Source organism: Cinclus cinclus, chromosome Z (assembly GCF_963662255.1).
Source record: "Cinclus cinclus chromosome Z, bCinCin1.1, whole genome shotgun sequence".
Taxonomy (NCBI): domain Eukaryota; kingdom Metazoa; phylum Chordata; class Aves; order Passeriformes; family Cinclidae; genus Cinclus; species Cinclus cinclus.
Window position 1 is genome coordinate 36841121 of NC_085084.1, and position 22963 is coordinate 36864083.

Here is a 22963-nt window from a genome sequence, read left to right on the forward strand (position 1 = left end):
GGAAGTTTTGATTAAATAGTCTCACCAAGGCCTAAATGAAAGCACCTTCTTTTCCATAAATGCTGAAATCAACACAACCCTAGGATAAGAACCATAGTTCTTATCTTTATCATAGTTCTTAGCATTCTCTATGCTAGTCAGTCATAGAATAACAAAGAAACAGTCCTCAAGATGATGTAAAAATCCCCTGGAAAAATTACTTTACTTTGGAAATAATTTAAATAATTTATTTTATATGAAAAAAATAAGCAAAAAAAAAATGCAGCCAAAATGCTTTTGGTGACAAGGATGTGTCCTAGACATATCCCCTGGGCCTAGCTGATTCAGTGATTTCTGTGTGCCACAGTAGAGGTGTACAGTTACAGACTAAACAGTGTTTGCTTGACCTGCCTGGGTTTAAGACATCTCCATAAGGTCCAGCATCAAGCCAGAGAGCTGGTGCTGAAGGGCACAGATCAGTGAGGCCACAGGGCTGAGAAGGCTGAGCAGCCCAGGAGGATGCAGAGGGCTGGACAACACAGCTGGCAAGAGGGAAGCTGCATCTGTAGATGGCTGTAGGAATGGGACATGGTGCTGGCACCTGGGAGCTAAGGAAGCAGCAGCTGCAGGCATTAAGGGCAAGTGATAGTCCAGTAACCCTTGAGGGTTGGTTGTTCATGACTGACCACAGCCCTGTGATCTTACTGTGGTTGACACAACACTTCCAGAACCATTGCTGAAATGCCTGCAGTGGGCTGGGGGTCCAGCTTCCCACCCATCATTTTAAACCCTCTTGGCATATTCTCCCACTGTCAACACTGTGCAGGTTTAAATGTCCTTGTATCTCTGATGAACCCCAGTTGACTGCAGCTGGTCTTTGGCAGAAAGAGGGAACGAAGGCCACTGACTCACAGGACACAGAGACTCTTCAGCTTCTCTGGTGAGAACTAGCTCACACCATCAACTTTTTAAAGTAGGACCTCCAACACCGACTCTCCTTTTCCTATCACAGAAGTGCCGGCCCTTGGCACCCCCAGTGCAGCCTCCCACTCAGAGCGGGACTATCCCCAGCACCTGGTCAGGGCAGCCACAGCTTTCCCGAACCACCTGGAGCAGAGCCAGGCTGTGAGGGGAGAAGGGTGCCTAAGGATCACTTTGGAGTTAGAGGTGCCTCTGAAGCTCAGCAGAGTGGACTCCCTCTGGCAAGGGGACAGCAGCCACAGGAGCCACATTGCTGGGCCCCAGGGTGACAAAAGAAGCTGGCAGCTGCCTTCAGTCTCCCATTCTCCTGTCATGTGGAGGGGCAGCAAAACATGTCATTCCTAGAGCTTAACATGTAGCTTCTCCAAGACCAGAAGAGCAAGATTTTCCAAAGTCTCTCACTAGCATTAACACACAAGCTTCTGACATTGGTGAGCAGGCAAGCAAGGGGAGCCTGAAGAAGCACAGCAAATCCATCAAAAACTGTCTGGTGACGATTAGGGAAATGTGACCACCACAAGCCAGGGAAGTCCATGCTGCCTGAAGTATCAATTTTACTCCTAGTGAAAAACCTAGGAGGAGTTGTCTGCAGGAACTGGAGTCTCCCCCTGTGTCCAGGGGTACAAAGAGCTGCAGGCCAGCAACCTCAGTAATTGCCTGTGTTCGTGCGGAGATTTTTGAGCTCCAGCTCCAGCTGTTTAATTTGGACATCTCTCTGGATTACCAACTCACGTAGTCGGCGGATCTCCTCCTGTTGCCGGTAATACATTTGTAAAAGCTGTAAGAAAACACACATTTTATTTACTTTACACTAAGAAAACACAGTCTTAACCTGACAATGCCACCAGAGCTGTCACATCACTTCTGAGAGAAACATCTAAGGAGGAAGTCTTCAACCAATAGACAGCATCAGCAGTGCTCACATTGTCCACTAGATTGGGCTGTGACTGCATGTGTTTCACAGAAAGTATTTGGAGTCTAAATTCCTGGATCTGCCACATCTCATTCTCTTAGCTTGGGCAGATCCTTTTTCTTCTTCCAGTTGGGAAGAGCATAGTATTTTTTTGTATGACTGTATTATTGTATTGTATTTTATTTTAATTTGGTTTTGAAAACCAAATCTTTCCACATCATCACAGAACCTTCAAAGGAAAACAGCACCCTTCTAATAGGACCACTGCTCCAACAGAACTACATCTGTCACTCCAGGAGGACTGCAGCCACCATTTAATCAGACTGCTACCAACACCCTGATTGACAGGGTGTCAGGTTGTATTCTGACTCTTGTCAGTGTTTTGGTTTTTTGTATTACTGTATTTTATTTTAATTTTCCTGGTAAAGAACTTTTATTCCTATTCCCATATCTATGCCTGAGAGTTCCTTAATTTCAAAATTATAGTAAATCAGAGGGAGGGGGTTTACACTTTCCATTTCAAGAGAGGTTCCTGTCTTCCTTAGACAGGACATCTGTCTTCTCAAACCAAGACAGAGATGAATATTGTGTGTATGTTAAGAGAAGTTCTATTGATATATGGTTATGTTATTGTGGTCTGTTGTTTGCACTTCCTCAGTTCTCCCTATAGTCCACTTTCCAACCCCTGTATTGTTGTCACTGGACAGCCTTGGTTGCCAGGACATGTGGAGGGAGGGCGTGTACATGCCCTTTGCATGGGGCATTTGGGAGGAGGGCAGGCTTGTTACTAGGAGGCAGGCATGACAACACCTCACCTCCAATCCAGTTGGAAGAAAGTCTCCATAATGCACAGCAAAGAAGAGTTGACTGGCAGACTTTGGGAGGGGCCAGGGTTGCCCAATGCAACACCAGGGGTACAAAAGGCAGAGCAGACATTTTTCTGGGCGAGCACATGGTGATTGGTTACACACTCCCAGCACTGCTCTTTTTCCTTATTCAGTCCTTTGTTGCATTTGTTAAGGTTTAATAAATGTTTGAAAATTTTTAAGTGAGCAGCTGTTTCTCACAGGGAAGGAAATTATTCCAAGATTCCTAAAAGCAAACACACTGCATGTGGTTGAAAATGTCCCTGAGCTGACAACAGTGGGAGGCTGACAAACCACCAGAGATGTACCACTGTGCCAGCTTTGATTACTATACAGAGAGGTGGTTTTCCATGACTGAAGACAGATGATGGAGCTGCCAGGATCTTTTCTAGAGCCTTTCCCAGGTGCATGCAGCAGCCAGCAGCCAGCAGCCAACCTGAGTAGCACTGCACTAACAAGTTGTCCCTCACCAGTGAGCTGCAGAGGCATACTCTTTCTCATGTCAGGTTCCAAAATACAGTCAGGCAGTTAAGACTACATGGATGCACCAAAGGTACACCCACTCCTTTCACAGGAATCCCTGATGGCTCACCTGGCTTGCTGACTGCAGTTCTCATCAAAGGGTTATCCTGCATAAGCCCCCTTCTCCTACCCAGAACTGGAAGTCACAAGGACCTCCTTGTCCCCAGCCAGCCATCCAGCAGGAATGCCTAGAAAGTGAAAACCCTGACTGTCCCCTCCCTTCCAGACCCCCTCAGCTGGGGTGCTGCTGGGCCATATTTCTGCTTCCTATGCGGCAGTCAGGGCAGGCAGAGCTTTTGCCACCACAAAAAACAAAGATGCTTGCAAAACATAGGCCTGCAAAATAAACCCTCACTTAATTGCCACCATGTGAATGGCATCCTTTTGTCATCTGGCTTTGGGCCTCCCCCATGGCCCCAGTGCTTCACCCCAGACATTCATACCTCATTTTCAGTTTTTGGTGGTGGACACTCAAATATGTCAAAGCCATTGGAGAGGCACATTTGCTCATTTTTTGGCAGTTTCTCCTCCACTTTCAGCCATTTTCTGCTATCTTCAATCTCTCTTGGCTTCTGCTTGTCCTCCAGTGACATCCTTCCTCCCCCTCCCTGTTGCTGGCTCAAGTCAGTAGCTTTTGTGACTGGCTCTGGCTCAAGAAACTGTGGTAGGGAATTCACAACTTCAGAGCCTGGTCTTAAGGATACCAAGAGAGGCCCTAGTGAAGGAGGAAATGAGTGAGTGCTCACAAACAAACAGAAATCAGTTGTAAGCAATTCATTCAAACAACCAGCCATAAGCAATGAATTCAGAGAGCAACATGGAAGCACCTAACGGGAGGAGCTTCCAGAATTTACAGTCACCAAGTTATTTTAGCTTTCAGCCATATTTACTACGTCTCTCCTTTTCCTTGTTTCCTCTTTCTCTGCCAGGCAATAGGCCAGAGAGCTGGAAGCAGCTTATCCAAGCCCTGGGGAGCTGAAGGGGAGCTCTCCATGTGCTGACCTTTGTTAATCCCGTTGAGCCATTCTTGTGCTGTCAGTGCCGGTTGGGCTGCTGCAGTCAAGGGGTAGATATCTTCCTGGTATGATTCTGACTGGAAGCAAACAAAGGTCCAGAGTAACTGTATCAGTGAAATTTTGCTTAAAGACCTCTCGATTGTGAGAGAAAATCAATTTATTGAGAAATCAATTTATTCCCCTTCAGCCCAGGGAGTGTCATGACCACTCACTGGCACAGGCATAAAGTCTTTTCACCTGCTTTGAACCTCTCTGCTCTTCACCTCAACTCAGAAGAATTGCATCTGAAGGCCTAATTTAATTAATGCTGGTAAGGTCTTCAGACAGGGGGAGGCTGACATAGGCCAACTCATCTCCCATGAAATCATGTTCCTGAGAGTGAATACATGGATACAAAGGATTGACAAGTCACAAAGCATCAGCTGATTATTAACTGACAGAAAATGGCCAAGGAGATAAAGCTGGAGGAACACACCTAGTTGGGAGTTGGAATGAGCATTAGTTCTCTTGTGTCTCTGAATTCAAGGAACTCATGCCTTTGTTTTTATGTTCTACTTTCTGGAAGTAGAGAGCACAGTAGTGACATTTCCCTTGTACCTATCTCACACAGTCACACAGGAGCTACCTTGGCTAGCTACAGATTCAAAGCCTGTTTCTTTTTCTAATGACACCAGCTTTGAGACTTACTCATATATCACCCTCAGTGCAATGTCTTACAAATGTCTTACATACTGCAGAACAACAGTCTGTAACACAGCTCTAACCAAGGAGCAGAGACCCATTAATTCATCGCTCCTGTTCTACCAGGGTGATTCTTCTTCATTCAACGAGATTTTTATGCCACCCAACATCCGTTCCAACCCCTCTCCCTCTTTTGTCATTATGTCAAACAGATTCTATTGAAGTTTACAGACATCTAAGAGACCTGGAAGCATGTCTTGGAAAGTCAGATATTAAACAGAGACCTAACTCTTGAGCTACCTAGATAGGATTTGTTGGCAGGGCTGCCCCAGAAACTCTCCAGCAATGTCCCTCATGCCAGGAGAGACAAAATCTCCCTTTCTTCCTACTTTCCTGCCCCCAAGAGTCACAGAGAGGAGCTAGTGCCCTCACTTTAACACTGATATTTGCCTCATATATGAACATGCCCTGAGGCTGACTTACCCGTCGAGGCACAATCATGGAGATGGGCTCAATCAGACTTTTGGTTGGAATCAGTTTGTAGAAACGGAAAATTTCACAAGCTGCCACATCAAGACCTCTCTTTGGCATCATTCCTGGGGGAAGAGCATGAAATAAACAGAGTATAAATCTCCTTAGGAAAGTTAATATCATTAGCCATGTGAAAAGGGTCATCAAACAATGAAAGGAGCCATAGAACTGGCTCAGTGGCACAAATGAGAAGACTAAATTATTTTTTTCTGTCAGATCATGTTGTCACATACAAGGGTGTGTGGTTTTCATGTTAAGCCTCCTCTTCCCTATTCATTCTAATAGGCTTCCAATAGAGTGACCAGAACAGAACAGAACTGTCAGATGATGCCACAGGATTAGAGCATCAGGATCACTAGGAAGGGACTTCAGGACACCTAAACAACATCAGAATAGCTATATATGGCTGAAATACCTTCCAGGCAAGTATCCTTCCCCACTGTCCCAAAAGAGAAATGAGAATGAGAAAGGTGTGAACATCTATTCTGTCCATTTGTGTTTTAGGGACTGGCTAAGCCACACAACATCTCTAATTACCTGACAACCTCAGTGGGTTTCTCTCCCATTGGTTTGTACAGCCTAAAGCTATATCCACATCAATTCCCTTAACAAAAGACCTGTGCTTGTAGACCTTGCCTCATGGCAAGCTTAGTTTTCTGCTAATACCCAGTGACTTTGTTAAACAGTAGATTCTACAAGCAGGTCTGTTGCCCCTTACATTATGCATTCATCTAAAAGTAAATCTAAACTCCTTTCTTCCACACAGTATTTTGTTTTGGTATTATGGAAAAGGAAGTTTAGTACAATAACCCCAGCAGGATGCTTGATCAGCTGAACAAAGCAGGTTAGGGAAGTAGATATGATTCACTTAGGCCTTTTAAAAACACTTGTACACTTACTTTCCATTAAATGATTTTTAAAGCGATTATGACAATGAGAAATAAGGATGTTGTACTGGAAGGATTATAAAAACTGAATAATGAGGAGAATCTTGCAGTTAAGTTTTAAATAATATATTCCTTTTAATTTTTTTCTGAAGGCAACCTTCAGGCACAAAATTCAGTGCTGCCAAATATCTGTACTAATGTCCTCTAAGAGTAGGAGTGTCCACAGGTAGTAACAGGAGGGCTGTTAATGATCCTAGAAACATGTAGAAGAATATGACTCTTAAGAGTAGGCCAAAAAAAGTTCAAGAAAGGGCTAACAATAAGGTCTAAAAGCTAAATTCTGTGATTTGAATTAGTTAAACAGTGGGTAGTACAGGTTTATAAGCAAGGGTCTCCAAGGGAGGAGAGGTGACTTAATCACAGTAGATCTATTTCTAAATAGGAAATGTAAGTTAAAAAGAAGGTAGACTTCAATCAAAAGATTGAAGACATTAAGCTGTGAAGCATCTGGTACCAGAGAAATCAGAGAGTGGGAATTATGAAAATAGAGCTCAAAGACAAAAATCTTCAAGCAGACAGACAAATGGCAAGGACCATTCTCCACCTTTAAACCCACAATATCCTCCTTTCCACCTTGACCAGGTATGTGAGAGGAGATGCAGGAGTGATCAATAAAACTTCCCAGCCCATGGTCTGCTGGTCAGAAAGGCCCTTTCTAAGCTCTGACTCTGTAATACCACCTGTCATATTTGTGTGAGCTGGGCCAAGCTGACTGTAAGCACCTGCAAACCTGTGTGGAAGAAACTGACACATTCCCTTTTCTAAATGGTATTTTGGATGGTCCTAGACTTTGGCAGCCTCTAAAATAAAGAAGTTACAATCCTCTTGTATCATTAGGCATCCTGCCACTCACCTATTCCCTTCTGTGGTGAGTGAGAACGATATTCCATCAGGTAGTTCAGGTATGGTTTCTCAGGGCTTATCTCATAGTACCGTATGTTTCCATCACCCTAAAGGCAAAGACAATCAACATCAGTCAGACTCTGCTGTTCAGCAAGACAGTCTAAGAAGAATTCCTGGCCCAAGAAGCCATGAAGGATCAACAGTGAACCAAATGTTTACCCTCAAATTCCTATACAGGAAGGTTAGGACCCAGATGAAGGTTAGAACAGAACATGGTACATCTGTAGACATGGTAAATGTGGTCTGATGATGAAGCATCCTCTGGCCCCACCCCATCTGCTCATATCCTTAGGTTAACATGCTTCAGGAGCATCTTTGACCTCAGTACGTCACAACACAGGCTGACAGCAGAATCAGACAGGCCTGCACTTGCTGATGTGGAAAGCACTTACCTTTCCCACCACATAAAGCATGTGTGTGTCAGAATCATAGATGGGAAACAGTAGTCCTGAGGAGCCATCCAGATCTTCCTCCAGTAAAGGCACAGAAAGGTCATTCTGGGCAGGACACAGGAAAAAGAGTCAGATGCAATCACCTGTCAGTCACCTCAAGTCCAGGATGCTTCACCTGAACCCCACCGGGCAGCAGCATGTGAGCAGAGCTCTGTGATGACCCACAGCCCCGAGCAGGGGCCATGCACAGACTGCTGCAAAGCTCTGTGGGTGGGAAATGGGTGCTCTGTCCCACACCCTGACATCAGGGCAGGACATCAGCTCCTACCACTGCAACACCTCAGGCATCTGATGGCATTTCAGGGTAGACACAGTAAGAAACATTGCCTGCCTCTACATGGGCCAGACCTCAGGAGACGAAGGGGCCTTCAGGGTACACCTGCATCACTGGCGTAAAATTCACTCTGAATTTTACTCACATTCTCTCAAAACTTCTAGTCAAAGCCGTACTTTCACAATGGTGCACCACCCACAAGAGCAGTCTGCATCAGCCAAGCAGCCTCAGCACTGCACAGTGGGGAGGTGCCTGCTGCAAGGACAGAACCTCCCACTGGCCTTTGGCAGGTAAGCCACGGAGGAGGACACAGCACGACACTCCATATGCAAAGCTGGCACGTCTTGCACAAAGCTATCCCTGCACTGCTGAAGGGAGTGATTTTGGGAGGACCGACAGGGCAGACTCTGGTGTCCCATGGCTGTTCATGTGGCAATTCTCACATAAACATGTATTTAGCATAGAGTTAAGGCACATTTTCTCCTGCAGAACTGACCTGCTGCAGGATGCAGTAAGCCAGAGCTGTTTAGATGCAAAAATGGGTGTGGACCTGAGAAAGAGGCCTGCTGGGCAGGCCCTGTGCCAATCCCTGTTCCTAAGGAGGCTTTACATACCTTGCCTCACAGATCTTCCCGCTGTGTTCTTAAACCAAGCGTGTAAAAACCCTGACATGACACCGATGAAGTGTCACAGCACTGCTTAATATTGTGGAAAGCCTTCAGACAGCAGCATAGTGCTTTGCCTCTCACATATGCAAAGAAGCCATATCCAAACATAGCCAAAACATAGCAAATCACAGGCCTGGTCTACCAGCTTTGTCTGGTAACAAAGCACTACAAAGAGACAAAAGATTGTGCTGCATGGTGGTTGATGCAAAGGGACATACTCAGATGCTGACAAAGAAAAACATCTCACTGCACATGAAAGGGTAGATGAGAGCAGAGTTTCATAAGGCTAGCAGCCATCCTGACAGGAGATCATGTCTTGGAAATAACCAGACCAGTTAAGCACTACCTCAGTACTCTACCGTCAAGAATCACCAGAAATCAAAAACCCGACACACTTTTCTTCATTGAGGGCTTCATCTGTGTAGGCTGTGTCTAGAGCTCATTTCTCTTTCCAGCACCAGGACCAGTTTGCCAGTAAGACCAGTAAGAGCCACACTAAGTCAGAACTACAGTAACCACACAGAGGTCCTTTGAACAATTTCTTCTTGTAGTGGGCTGTTGTGCTTTAACCTCAGTCAGCAACTAAGTACCACACAGCCATTTGCTCACTTCCCCTTGGTGGGATGGGGAAGAGAATCAGAAAAAGGTAAACCCATTGTTGAGATAAGAACAGTTCAGTAATTGGAAAAAAAAAGCAAAATACAGAACAATAACAATTGCAATTAAAAGAAAAGGGAGAGAGGGGAATAAAACTCAAGAAAAGTAAGTGATGGACAACACAACCACTCACCACTCGCTGACCAATGCCCAACCAGTCCCTGAGTAGCAATCCATGGCTCCTGGCCAACTCCCCCCAGTTGAGCATGACGTTCTATGGTATAGAATATCCCTTTGGCCAGTTCAGATCAGCTGTCCTGGATATCCTCCCTCCCGGTTTCTCGTGCACCTGCACACTGGCAGAGCATGAGACACTGAAAAGTCTTTGACTTATGGTAAGCACTACTTAGCAACACCCCAAATGTCAGTGTGCTTTCAATACTAAATCCAAAACATAACCTTATGCCAACTACTAAGAAGAAAATTAATTCTATCCCAGCCAAAACCAAGACATGGGCACAGCATTCACTTTGTTCTCTTAGGCTTCTATGTTGAGAACTTCTCCAGAAACTCAGGTCTCACAGCAGTAAGACTTATATACCCTTCAGGAATCTGACAGATCACTTCTGAATTGCTGTTATAAATCAATTCTTGTGTATGTGGCAGGTGGAAAGTTAAAGTGACAGCAAAAGAGAGAAAATTGAAGCTGGTATGGTTAAGATTTTTGGTCCAACTCACTTGATCCCATAATGCAATTTGCCTATTATTCCACCAAGACGTTCCAGTAGAAAACAGCTTTTTCATGTTTCCAAGGAATAAGACTTTATTTACTTTGTGAGACTTGTAGCTTCCTTCCTGTGGAAAAGAAAGGACATTGCATGAGTAAGACAACATCTGTTGCATAGCTACATTTCGTGTGACATGACAACTCTCATTCACTCACATCTGAAAGATCTGTTCAGCCCAGCTGAACTATAGTAAGCAGATTTCACAGGCATCTGAAAAAAATGGCCTCAACTCTTCAGGATCATTCCCAAAAGCTCAACCATAGATCATTATCAACTCAGAGTATTCTGAGTTGAAAGGGACACATAAGAATTACCAAGTCCAATTCTTAAGCAAATGACTCACAGGGGGATTAAACCCACAATCCTGGTGTTATCAGCACTCTGCTCTGACCAGCTAAGCCAATCTCACCTCCCTAACTATTGATTCACATATTTGCAAGACAGCAGTCTCCAGTATTTGCAGGGAGGATTTTCTATGTACACAAACCTGTGGAAATAGCTTTAAAAATGCAACCAGTTTCAATTAGCCAACAAAATTCAGGGGACAAGAACAACCTTGATAATTTGGACAAATGACAAATGTACACTTGCATCCACCTGTCCACCTGATCTCTATATTCCCTCCCATAATGTCCCTCAGAAGGCTGCAGGAGGCACCTATGAAAACAATACAATCCCAGTAAGGTTTCAAGGAGCAAAGAACACAGTATCAAGATACAAAATCCCTGTTTTCAACAATGACAGCAAGCATTCCATGGAAAGCAGAAGGGAACAGCACCATATAGTGTCTTGGGCAATGCAGGGCACAGATGCATTGTCTTTTACGGCAATGCAGCTACCCAGGAGAGGAAGCACTCCAAGAGATGATATCAGATGGACCATAAACCTCTGAACCCAACCTACCTGTAGCACTGTTCCAGCACGAGGGTCTATCACACGTATCTTTCTGTCCCTGCAAGCAGTGGCAAGGAGACTGCCATCTGTGTTGAATGACATGGAGAGGACCACATCTTTGTGAGCATCAAGAATCTTCACTGGCTTTGAAAGAACAGCATCCTTGACATCAAGGTTCCAGATCATTATCTGGAGCAAAAATAATAAAAAAATCAGCCCTTTTCTGCCTCACACACCAGGCACTTTGTGTATTCTTCATCTTTTCTCTACATGTATAGGTCTTACCATCATAAGTGATTGCTCTCCAGCACTAATAATTCCTGATAAATAATTCCTGATACTAACAGCCATGTATCAGTGTCAGCTAAGAATGTCCAATATTTTAATTTCCTTTCCTGCTACATTTTATACATAAAAGTAGACAACATCAGTGCAGATATAAGCACTAGCACAAAGAAAAGTGGATGGCATTGCATGCTGTATCCAATTCAGTAAATGAGAAGTGCAGAGTAGACTGAAGTTCATCACAAGACTGGAAAATTAGACAGTACTTTTGAACTTAAAGCAATAACCTTTTGCCTTTGGGTCAACATGGAATTTCCCCCTGAAGAAAGCTTCCAAAATCTTTAGTACCGTCTTACAGCTTGAAATTGAAACAAATTTCAAAACACCCAGCCAAACAGGGTGTCCTAGGAGCACAGACCCACCTTGTAATCATAGCCAGAGCTGAAGAGAATGTTATCAGCTGTGGGGTGCCATTCAATCAGACCGACTCTTCGAGCGTGCCCAAGAAGTTCTTTCTTCGGAGTGGTAATGTTTCTTTTTAGCAACTGATTGGGGATATCCCAGATTTTAACCTGAATGGCACAGGATGAGTCTTCATGAGATTCCTGAGAAGGAGCTAATTTGGAATTTACCAATAGCTATTGACTACCTTGGAATTACTATTCCCTTTGTAGTGAATAGGAATGCACCTGGCTTTTTTTAAAGCCTGTTCTGTCACTGTCTGTCACTGTCATTTGTATCTTCACTTTTCTGTGGACCTGAAGATTTCTCTTTATGTTCTACCTTTAGACAGCAGTCCTAGCAGGGTTTCTTTAAATCTGGCAATCCAATCTCTAGACGTGCCAGCACAATTATGAAAAGTTATTCCCAAGAGATAGAAGTAAACCACTGATTTTGCAGAACTTGCCTCTTAACAAACTCTGAGCAAATCTGAGCTAAACAATCTCAGCAAATCTGAGTCCCAAAAGATAGAATAGCTCCATGATTCTATGATATTATAGCAGTGATTGATCCAAGTTCAATCCTCTCCTGCTCTACTGACCCTCTTCATCCTGGTCCTGAGGATCCATTCATTGTCACCTGGCAGAAGAACTGAGAACCCCCCTGGCCAGGCGACAGTTACAGAAATGTGTCTCACAGAAAGCTGCACTGGTGCTGAACACTTTGTAAATGACACAGCCATTTGCCAAAGTTCACAGAACACCACACAGGTGGCCTCAAAGCAGACACCCTGAGCAGAGACACAGGGCAGCACTGCACTGAAGTCACTCAGCACTGGGAGCGTGCTGTCTTGTAACAGGCCCACCTACAGCTCCAGGTCTTTCTAGAAGGATGCTGCATGAAGACAGAAATGCTATGTCCTCCTGTAGTGGAAGAAAACTATAGAGGAAACCAGCAAGAGGGGCTGAACCTATGAGGGTATAAAAGAAGTCTTTCTCACATCAACCCTAAGAACACAAATATTTAGGATGCTAACTGATGATTGATCCTTTGGCTCAATGAAAATTACTATGCTTGTGTCATAATTTTTCTAGTTCTTAGCCTGAAGCAAAAGAAAAATTCTCTTTGGAACATAGTTTGTGGAAATCAGCCAGAGCTGCCCAAGTCTCCTGCTGTTTGGTTGATGATGATCACTCCTTTCTAAGACAAATAAGAAGCAGACCCAAATTCTGGACCTCCTGGAAAACATCATAAGCACTCTTCTCAGCAGTGTTTATCCCAATAAGGAATCAAGTCCACCAGAAACATAAAGGCTATGGAGTTCAGCCGTATTCACATGAATGCCCACAGCAGTTAGAGAAAACATCACACTTTACAATCAAATTGACTGATTCTTTACAATTTCAACAGCTGTCACTAAAGGAATGGATCTGATAGACTAGAAAAGGGAAAAATAGGTTGTATTCATGATGACAAGAACTGCCTAGAATGAACCATCCACTCCTTATGCTGTGAAATCGTTGGTGATAAAAGCAGAGAAAAGCACCTTGCTGGAATCTCAGGCTGCATTAAATGGCAGAAATTGCTACTTCTTTAGTGTGCAGAATAAGCAGGTCTTGAACTCAGGAATGCAGGGCAAGCATGGACAATCCAAGAATGAACAAGCTGTCTACATTGCTACATCTTTAAGAAAGCCTGATAAAATGAAGTAAAAGGCAAAGGGTTGCCCCTCTAATGAGAGGGAAGCAGATCTTCAACAAGTTGAACTCTTCATGCCTGAAGATCTGCCACGAAGAACAGAAGGGGTAAGAGGATAAACTCAAACTCTCAGCCCCTAGCCATTTGCCTTGGCCTCAGTCCTAAGCCTGCCTGAAACAGCAGTGGGAACTGGAACTCAGTGTTCACAGGGAACTTAACAATCCTTCCCATGCCCAGAAGTACCATTCTACATAGCCCCAGCTATGTGCCACAAAAGATAGCTGTAGTGCTGCCAAATGAAAAATTGTCTGCACCTGTCAGGCTAAAACAATGCCTATTCTTCAAAAACCACTAGCCTGTGGAACTGCACAATGCCTACTCTATAAGAAGAACTGCAAAGCAACCAGCCCAGTTGTGCCAACTTTTACCACTTGATCAGGCAGTCAAGTATGACTTTGGGAGTAACCGACCACCAGGGACAACCAAAGAGATCCCCAGGACAGACGAATGGATGTGTGAAAGGGAAAGAAAATATGTTACTGATTTGAGGGAAATTATTATTATATGTATGTTTGTTCAGGGAAGAATCAGTGACTTGTATGTAAAATATAGTATCTAAACAGGAGTTTATTTTGTAGTTATCATGCATGATATTTCAGAGGAGATATCCCCTCATGCATCACCTCGGCTGAATAAAGAATGTCTGATTCTTAATGCTACATTAGTGTTAAGGAGTTTTTATTTTTACCAAGTTTTGGTAACAGCAGTACCACCAAGGCAAGCTCCAGAAAGGCTGGTTAATGGTCAAGAAACCTCTGAGAAATATGGGAGAAGTGAAATTTCTATCATCTACTCAGAAGACTGCAGCCTTCCTTAAAGGGAGGCCCAGCCCAGTAAGCAATTAGCTGCATCTTTGCACACAAGTCTTACTTGCATTAGTGGCTCACTAATGCTCAGAAATGGAAGAGAACACCAACAAACTGGGAGGACAGATTTTCCTCTCATGTCCAGCCCAGTGGAAGTGCTGGACACCTCTGTGACCCCCAAAAAGCCTTTCTCAATCTTCTCTTAAAACAGAGGAAGTATTGCTGTGAAGATGTCTCAACAGTGTGTCCAATCTGAGCTCTCCAGAACAGACCAGGTTAAAGTAAGATGCTGATTCCCACAGAATGAGTCCAAAAGCAGACATGAGATGAGAAGGAGACAGTAGCACAGCAAATCTGAGAGCTGGAAGGAAAACAATCTGTTCAGTCTCTGGCTGCCCTTCAACTACATAGCATGAAGGCACAGAGAAGATGGAGCCAAACTCTTTGAAGGTACACAAGGAAAGCATCAAAGGCAATGGATGTATATGGCAATCTGGCAATGTCTGGAGATCAAAGGCATCCCATTTTCCCTGGAAGGATACTCAACACCTGGAAGAAGAACCTAGTGAGGCCACAGAATCTGTGGCCTTAGAGATCTTCCCAGCTCATCTGAACAAGGCCTGAAGCAAACCAATTCCCAAGCAGGGCTTGCAGGAAGTGACCTCCAAGTTCTAGCTATGAGGTATCAGGAAAGACAGTCACACCAATAAACACAGTTGGCTGTCCTTGCCACTTAGCAGGCAGGGAGGAGATACCTCTACACCATGTCACAGTGCAGAGGACACCTAAGGTACCATTTCCTGGGCTAGGATGAGGATGAGAGACCAGTAAAAAGAGTGTACAGTCACAAACAGACAGACCTATTGCAACAGCTTTTGTAATGAAAACAGTGACATGATCCATGTTTCCATTCTTTAGTCTAAGGAATGATCCAGTGTGAAGTCTCTGGAGAAAACTGGAAAGGAAAGTTGGGGATAATGCATCCAGTTTTGCATGCACCTCCCACTGAGATGGTGATGATGAGAGAGAGATGCTAATAAACTTGTGAGTCCAAGGAATGCCACCAGGATGATCAGGAGTCTGCAGCACTTCACCCTGTGAGGAGAAGCTGGGGAGATAGGCCTGCTCAGGCTGGAGAAGAGAGAGCTTCTGAGTAAATTGAGAAAAGCCTTCAATACTTGCAAGACTACTGAGAAAATAGAGCCAGGCTCTGTCTTGAAATGCAGGGTAGGATGACAAGATACAGCAGTCACTAACTACACAGGAAGGAAACAAATTCCCCACGGGAGGAGTGAAGAACAGGAACAGGTTGCTAGAGAGGTGGTGAAAGAAATCACCCAACCTCCCCTTCAACACTAATTCTTCTGTGATTCTGTAGCTGCAGTGGGGTGCTTTGAAGATTGTGTTCATTTCTCATATGAGGCTCAAAAGAGTGACCAAGGCAGTTTCCTCTGCCACAAGGAAGCCATGCCATACTTCCTGCAACAGCATGAAAACCTGGCATACAGGTTGGAGGATAAAATAAATCAGTTCAGAAACTGAAAGAAGCTTTAAAAAAAAAAGCCAGAAGAATATCCAAACAAGCAAAGACAAGTCACTAAACAGGAAAGACAATCTAAAAAGTGTATAATCAGGAGTGACTTTTTGACAGAACTAAAATGGCAGAGCATGCGAGCCAAGCCAGAGCTGGAGAAAATGTCAGGAGAAACCTCCCTGATGGTATATGGCAGAGTGAGAATAAACCCAGTGAGATTTCATATGGGAACTCTGGAAAAAAGCATGGCAGCTAGTCAGATGTCCTTGCTATCAATGATGTCGACATCACACTTTTTACAAGACCTTTTGAAAGTGACAGTCCAGGAGGTAGATATGAGCTAAATTGTCCCTTACAAACATGACTTGAATCTTTCAATTGCTGTAGTGTCTGCATCTTAACCATATTAACTTCATCCAAAGTGCCCACTGCAGCGCTGTACAATGCATATTCCTCACCACCACTGATCCAGCATTGACTTTACAGAGCAACTGAGTGCAGGAACAAGTTCAAATTTGCTCTGCGGGAAATTAATCTGAAAGAGCTGGTCCAGATAATGCTGTATTGAAGCTTTTATTCTAAAGTAAAGACAGAGTTTTAAAGAGCTTAAACTTGGATAGCTATTCCCTTTTAAACTCATATTTTGTTTTTATCACACAAACACACCAAGAATAGGCACAAGCCCACAAAAAACAGATCTTCCTCATTACACTGATTTGGTCTATCACCTGGAAGGCATCACACAGGTCTGAACTCAGGAGAAAGAAAATAATCTTACTCTTACCTGACTTCTTAAATAAGCATATGCATGCTTTCACATCTCATCCATGAGCTTTTGGTTTCTTTTAACTTCATTCTGCAAAAAGCACATTAGCCCAGTACCAACACAGAGTACAAGGTGGAAAACTTACTGTGGCATCTTCAGAACATGAAGCTATTACAAAGTCATTGAATGGGTTCCACTTGATGTCCAGAACATTTCCTTTGTGCCCACACACTTTGGGATAATGTGGGTCAAGCTTTCCTGTCTGGGAAAAAAAAAAATCATCAAACCTAAGGTGAGCCATGGAATTATAGAACCTTTTCATGGCAGCTCCAGAAAGAAACTTATTTCTGCTTGTTGTTCTCCAAATGCCCAGGGTGCTGTCTGTCAGGGGTTTTGCTGTTCCTGATAGTCAAGTCTTGATGATACCACTGTAAAGAAAGGAAAGACTGCCCAGGCCTTCTTTGGTACATGCTGCTGTGAAAAAATTTCTGTGCATGCCTATATGTGTATTAGAAGACAGTATTAGATTCAGACACCAAAACATAAGTTGGCAGAGAAACATCTATGAATAAGGTGAATCTTCTGTATTTTTTTAAAGATCACTTGATGGAGGACAAACAACAGCAAACTGTGCTTTAGAAGACATTTCCTACAAGCAGCAAAAAAAATTGTTTAGGTTTTGGGTTTAGCAAAAAGGTATTTGCAATACTAATTACAAATTACAAAGTTTTTCTTTCAGCAGGCTATCTATTTCTCTCTGATGGTGCTCAAATGCAGCCATTCACCAAAAATCAATCAGCATTCTGGACTAAAAAAAAAAAAAAAAAAGAAAACAAAAACGTTTAGTTGGCATCTGCACCTGTACAAATCCCACACCAAGTGCCCAAAGGTGTATTGAGAGCCTTGTGCCACATGGGGACTGTCTTGCACTGAATAAACCCACACTGCTGGCATGGTCTCTGCTACAGAGTCGAGTCTGAATATTTAAATGGTAGAAAGGGTGGCAGTGATTTTATTAACATGGAAGAAACACTTGCTTCTCTCTCTAAGAAGCAGGAGAAGTATGGGGAGCCCCCTGAACCACCCCAGGCATCAGTTCAAGAGCAAAATTCAGTCATCTAAGAAGGGAGACAAGATGGCAAGCTGATGGTGCTGCCCATCTTACTGCTTCCTACATGGAAAAACTGTAGACCAAAATGATTGCAAACGTGTGGTCTCCTAGAAAGCAGACACTTCTGTAGATTAACTACTCCCTACACCTCTCCACAGGTGGCCCTTAGGAGAGGAGAGCTGAGGGGAATCACTGCTATCCCTAACCAGACTGTGGATAGGATGTAATTTTCCCAGCTTTTAAATTTTGGTGGTTTTTTTGCAATTTTGAATACAGAACAGGACACCAGTGTGTAACTATTCTGGCTTCACTGGTAAGTTTGTTGCATAAACTGGGACTAACCTGCTTTAAACTGAGCATCCAAAGGGCTTTGAAATGTAAAAGACTGTGTTTTTTGAAAACTACAGTCTAAAACAATTCCCTTTTACAACAGCGACAATGCAAAGAGATTTGGGAAGGCAGAAGAGAGGTAAAAGGCATTTAATAAGAAGCACTCCTCCACCCACAGTGTCCTTTTTTTGGCTTCAGAACTTGGTTTCAAGATGACAGCTAAAAGGGGTGGACAGCTGGATCCACAGGGATCTGTTCCACTCCCAGAGCCTGTCTGCTCTCCACTCCATTTTGGGAGATTCCCAGTCTGTCCTAAGCCCACTTTGCCTGACCCATCCCTCAAAGCCTTCTTACCCCACTCCCACTTTCCCAACAGGCTTTGGAAAAGGAGCCTTTGTTCTCCCACCCGCCAGTCTCACCTGCCCCACTGGAAGCCCTGGGACAGAGCAGGACTCACCACACATGAACCCCCAAGAGCCAACAAACCATACATGGCATAAAGCTAGAGCTGCGGGTCTCAGATGCACATCTGCATGTGGAAGTGAAGATCTTCACTGCTGGAGGAAATTTCATTCCACAGATCAAAAACTATTTCAGTAACTAGAGGTGTTGTAATTCCATGAAATCATACCTGACTTCCACAGTTGCCTTCAGAGCTTGAAAATTAGCAGTTTTTCAACCACTCCCTTCCTAAAATTCTAGCATTTCCAAAAAGCTTGGAGCTCACTGACAATTATCACTTTTAGCAGAACATCTATCAAAACACTTACAGCAGATTTGTACACGGTAGATTACTGTGAGGAAGGTCAGCCCCACCTCTGCCCCTAAAGGGAACCAGCAGAGCGCTCACATATGTGTCAGTTACCTAAAGCCAGAGGGGGACATCATCAGTTTCATTTTACAATCCCTGTTGCCAGAGAGATGGGAGGGGAGTTTGTGTCTAGGAGGTTTGCATAGCCACAGATGTCCTCTCTTTCACACCTGGTGCTGACACATTGAAAGACTGGAGATTGCAGACCTGGGCAGAAATTATCTCCTTTCTCTTGGGACCCTGTTCTCCTTTCCTTCTGCTGCAGAGGAAAAGACAGATGCAGTCACAACCTAGTCTGGTCATCAGAGAAGGAAAAAGGCAGGACTTCATCTCTCAAAGGAAGGCCTCAAAATTTCCCTCCCAGTCAAGATCTTTCCTTGGTATGCTGTGTATGCACTTCCTCAGCACATCTACACCCAGGCCACATGTGGGAAAGCAGCTAATCTCTCAGTTACAGTCACTGAGCTCACGTCTCCTTGAACTTGCAGGATTTACAGTCACACAGCCTGTCCTGGGCACCAGGCAGCCCCTGTGGCTACAGCCCCTTCCCTCTCTGTTGAGATGTGCTGCCCTTCCACCCAGCTGGTTTCAGTGGCATATATTCACCAGGAAGTCACTGACACACCCTGCAACAGACCATTTCCGAAGTGGTGGCAAATATTCAACTAATTTCTTACAAGGCTGAATGCAAAGGCCCACTGAAAGGATTGTATCTAAGGTAAAGAACTCATTCTCAACATAACCTCCACTGTCCCCATCCCTACCTCACCCCCAGGCTCTCAGAAGACTGGTACAGAAGGAAAGAAGTGCTATTTATTCAAGGAGAGATGAGAGAGCTTGGTCTCTATGACTCAGCAGCAGAGGAGTACAAGGAGGTGCAAATCCACAGAGCAAAGCTGAGGCTTCATTCAAGGACATCCTTAGACAGGCAGCCCCTCTAGTAGCAACACATGCACAATGAACCAGAGAAAGCATTGAAGGGAGGGACAAGAACAGCTCCCTGAACAGGTTGTTCATCCTTCTCAGCAAATGCAGCCCTCCCTGTCCTGGCTACTGTCTCTTGCTTTGACCAAATGTTTGACATCCTGGGTCTTGGGCTCTTGGGCTCATCCTTCACACTTTATCACACTTGGGATGTGTCTGCTTCTCATAGATCCAGTCAAAATAACCACAGCCAGCTTCCATTGTAAGAGGGCAATACTGTGCCAGATACATCTCCAGAATAGGCTGCCTTTGATGCCCTGGCAGCCGAGGGCTTAAGCCAAGTGTTCAGTACACTGGCTGCCATGGCTCACCTTCACAGGGGGAGATGGCAGTTGCAAAAAAACACACCATCAGAAGCACAAGTCAAAAGTTTCTGTTTTGCACCAGGTGGTACCACTTTGGAAGTGTATCAAACAAAATAAAGTAGCAGGTATCTTAGGTCCTGACTCAGGGAATTCCTTTCTCTGGGGTCGGGGGCTGCTTTGCCCCCCAGCATAGGTCAGGAACTGGTATTCAGAGAACAGCTGTGTGAAGTACCTAATTCCCCTGATACACAACCAAAGGTTAACCCTCAAGGGACCAACTTCTCTCCACAGCTCCGTTTTGAAGCTGTTAATTCTTCCAAACTCATCAGCATCCAGAACAGTGAGCCCCACATCTGAACTGCAGCACCATTTATATCTGCTGCTAACAGTCTGCTCTCTGGTCTTCAGAATCCCCTTCACCAAATAAATCAAGAAGAGTTGCTCCTCACAGCTTTATACATCTTGCACATTTGCCTTTTTTCCCAGACTGATTGAGGCTTGACCTGCCGTCTTTCCTCACATGAAAGTACTTTCATATTTTCATTGACATACTTTAATTATCCTTTTCTGTATCTTTTTAGTTCTACCATGCCTTTGATTTCTGCATGCAGTATTTCAGAACTGGGTGGAGTGTATAAGCAGGTGTAAGAAGGAAAAATTACTACAAAGACTAGCCAGGCTGAGAAGAGGTGAGAAGACAGAAAAATTAATGGTAAGCAGTACAAGCACCTTCAGCTACTTTTGCCAGCACTTTGAGAGCTTGTGGTCCCACACCACATCCCACAGTCAACAGCTGTCTGCCTACAGATGCAGTTCTGTGATAAAGACAAGTTGTTGAGCCTCAACAGACCATCATTGCGGGGGCAGAAGTGACTCAGTCAAGAAAAACAGGGTAGTGGTTAATTTTAGAAGGACAGTCTCTAAACAACACCAGTATTGAAGGAAGGAATTAACAAAGTCCAGAAGGGCCGGAAACTGTGCTAGGCTCTTCAAGCACAACCAGTTCACTTTCATCCTTAACAAATATATATTGAAGAAGTGGCATTGCAATAACACCATCCATTAACTTTTAATTAAAGGCTGAACTTTTGCCTTTCATCTGTTCTGTCCTGATTCCAAAGAGATCATAATCTCATATTGAAATTAATCCACATCAGTGCATGCCTAATTTTACTGAAGCAATAAACATCAGACAGCCAGCTTCTCCCTCTCATCAGATCCAAAGTCATCAAAACTCATACACATGGAATTTGTTTCTGAAAGAGATGTCTTCACAGCATCAATGCTTGAAATTTAAGAGCTTCATTGCCTGACAACTGTGTCTCCATTCTTTCACAAAGGAGACAGTAGAACAAAACATACCATATTCTCCTTTAGTCAAAGCTGAATCCATGCTGCTATAGCATCTTTCTAGTTTTGTCCTTTGTATCCACTAAATACTTTTCCATTTGCAGTTTCTCCAGGAGACAAACATCTGAACAGCACATTATGTTGATTATATAAGAAAGGCAAATGAGTTGTAAAATGAAGCAAGGTGTTAAAAATCTGCAAGCAGCAATACAAGACATATAAATACACACATGCTGGGAGTCATCTGCTAGGACAACTGGGGCCTCTTCCATCATTTTGCAATTTGGGCCACAGCATGAACTGAATATCCTCTGCGATCTAGCTCCCTAGAAAGCCTGTCCCTCCTGCAGCCTCTTGATGCGCTCTCAAAAGCCAGCTCGCCTTGGGGAGCTCACCTGCTTGATGGGAATGACAAGGAAGGCGCCGCCGCCCGCGCACTCGGTCACCACGGCGATGAAGCTGGGGTTCACGGCGCAGAAGTGGTTGTCGTGGACGTTGCGGGTGATGGGCACACAGTCGTAGCACTTATCCTTGTTGGCAGCCTTGCCATACACATGGCGGAACTTGGAGCTGCGGTACTGTGGGTGCCACGACATCTGTAGGGAGAGAAACACAACGTCCCAAGGCTTAAGGTCTGGCTATCCTGGCAAGGTTTGCAGAACCCCACACCCCTCTCCCCACCACAGGGTCACCCTCCCCACTTGGGCTGCTCACACCAAGCCTCAGCTGGCAACCTGTAGATGTGGTTTTCTCTGGTGCTCACCCTTCACCATAAACCTGATGCACATCTCTGATGGAGAGAGGAGAGTGTGGGGAAGAAATGACAGCTCTCAGCATCTCCACACAGCTGGGCTGTGCATGTGCCAGCAGCATCCCTATCACTGGGGCAGGGCTTCATGGCAGCAAGCTTAAGAGGAGATGAATTCTGGTATGATAAGAGTTCAGAAAGCATGAAAAATACAACATCTTGGGTAAGCATGAAAGATGGTGAGTGTAAAGCCAATCTTGATGCATGCTTTGTTTAGGTGGTTCAGGTGGTTTAAGACCAAAACTTATTCTAAATTTTGCCCAACATGAAACAGAAAAAAGAAGTTTGACAGATCATAGGAATAGTTACAATCATCTGCTGATATTTTTTTTCACAGACAATTATGTTCTGTGTGTGTCTAATTATGTGAGTCTAATTTGTAACTGCACTACAGCCCTCTGACAGACAGCATTTTAAATGGTGTTTAAATGACACATAAAGCATGCTAATCGTAAGAATCACAGAGAGCAGTGAGGCTTAATGGAACTGATGCAACTGATTTCATAAAATCCTAGAGCTAAAGAATCACAAAATTATTTGGGTTGGACAGGACCTTGAAGACCATCTAATTCCAGTCCCTCTGCTATGGGCAGGGACACTTCCCACTACAGAAGGTTGCTCAAGGCCTTATCCAGCCTGGCCTTGAACACTGCCAGGGATAG

The 22963-nt window shown here is 44.2% G+C and overlaps 1 protein-coding gene across 2 annotated transcripts; it reads right to left on the reverse strand.

Annotated features, from left to right (window-relative positions):
• Positions 1–1606: 1606 nt before the first annotated feature.
• CORO2A (coronin 2A) lies at positions 1607–22091 on the reverse strand. Of its 2 annotated transcripts, XM_062512851.1 has the most exons (12): positions 21889–22089; positions 16748–16864; positions 11720–11869; positions 11022–11201; positions 10069–10185; positions 7732–7836; positions 7290–7386; positions 5442–5554; positions 4264–4354; positions 3950–3976; positions 3705–3814; positions 1607–1738 (listed from the first exon to the last, which is right to left on the reverse strand). In XM_062512851.1, exons 1-12 carry the CDS (start codon positions 22087–22089, stop codon positions 1607–1609), a joined length of 1440 nt encoding a protein of 479 aa, XP_062368835.1. The 2 variants fall into 2 exon arrangements, with proteins under 2 accessions (XP_062368835.1, XP_062368836.1); XM_062512852.1 differs by having other exon boundaries at positions 3705–3976; positions 21889–22091.
• Positions 22092–22963: the final 872 nt, after the last annotated feature.

What these genes read in the sequence shown, in the direction of transcription:
- CORO2A (XM_062512852.1), bottom strand. Translation starts at nt 22,089, where the DNA reads ATGTCGTGGCACCCACAGTACCGCAGCTCCAAGTTCCGCCATGTGTAT. An exon ending in TGCTTTATGTGGTGGGAAAG is followed by an intron (nt 7,387 to 7,731) that starts GTAAGTGCTTTC and finishes CTTTGCCTTTAG; the next exon opens with GGTGATGGAAACATACGGTA. An exon ending in CACCAAAAACTGAAAATGAG is followed by an intron (nt 1,739 to 3,704) that starts GTATGAATGTCT and finishes GTTTTCTTACAG; the next exon opens with CTTTTACAAATGTATTACCG.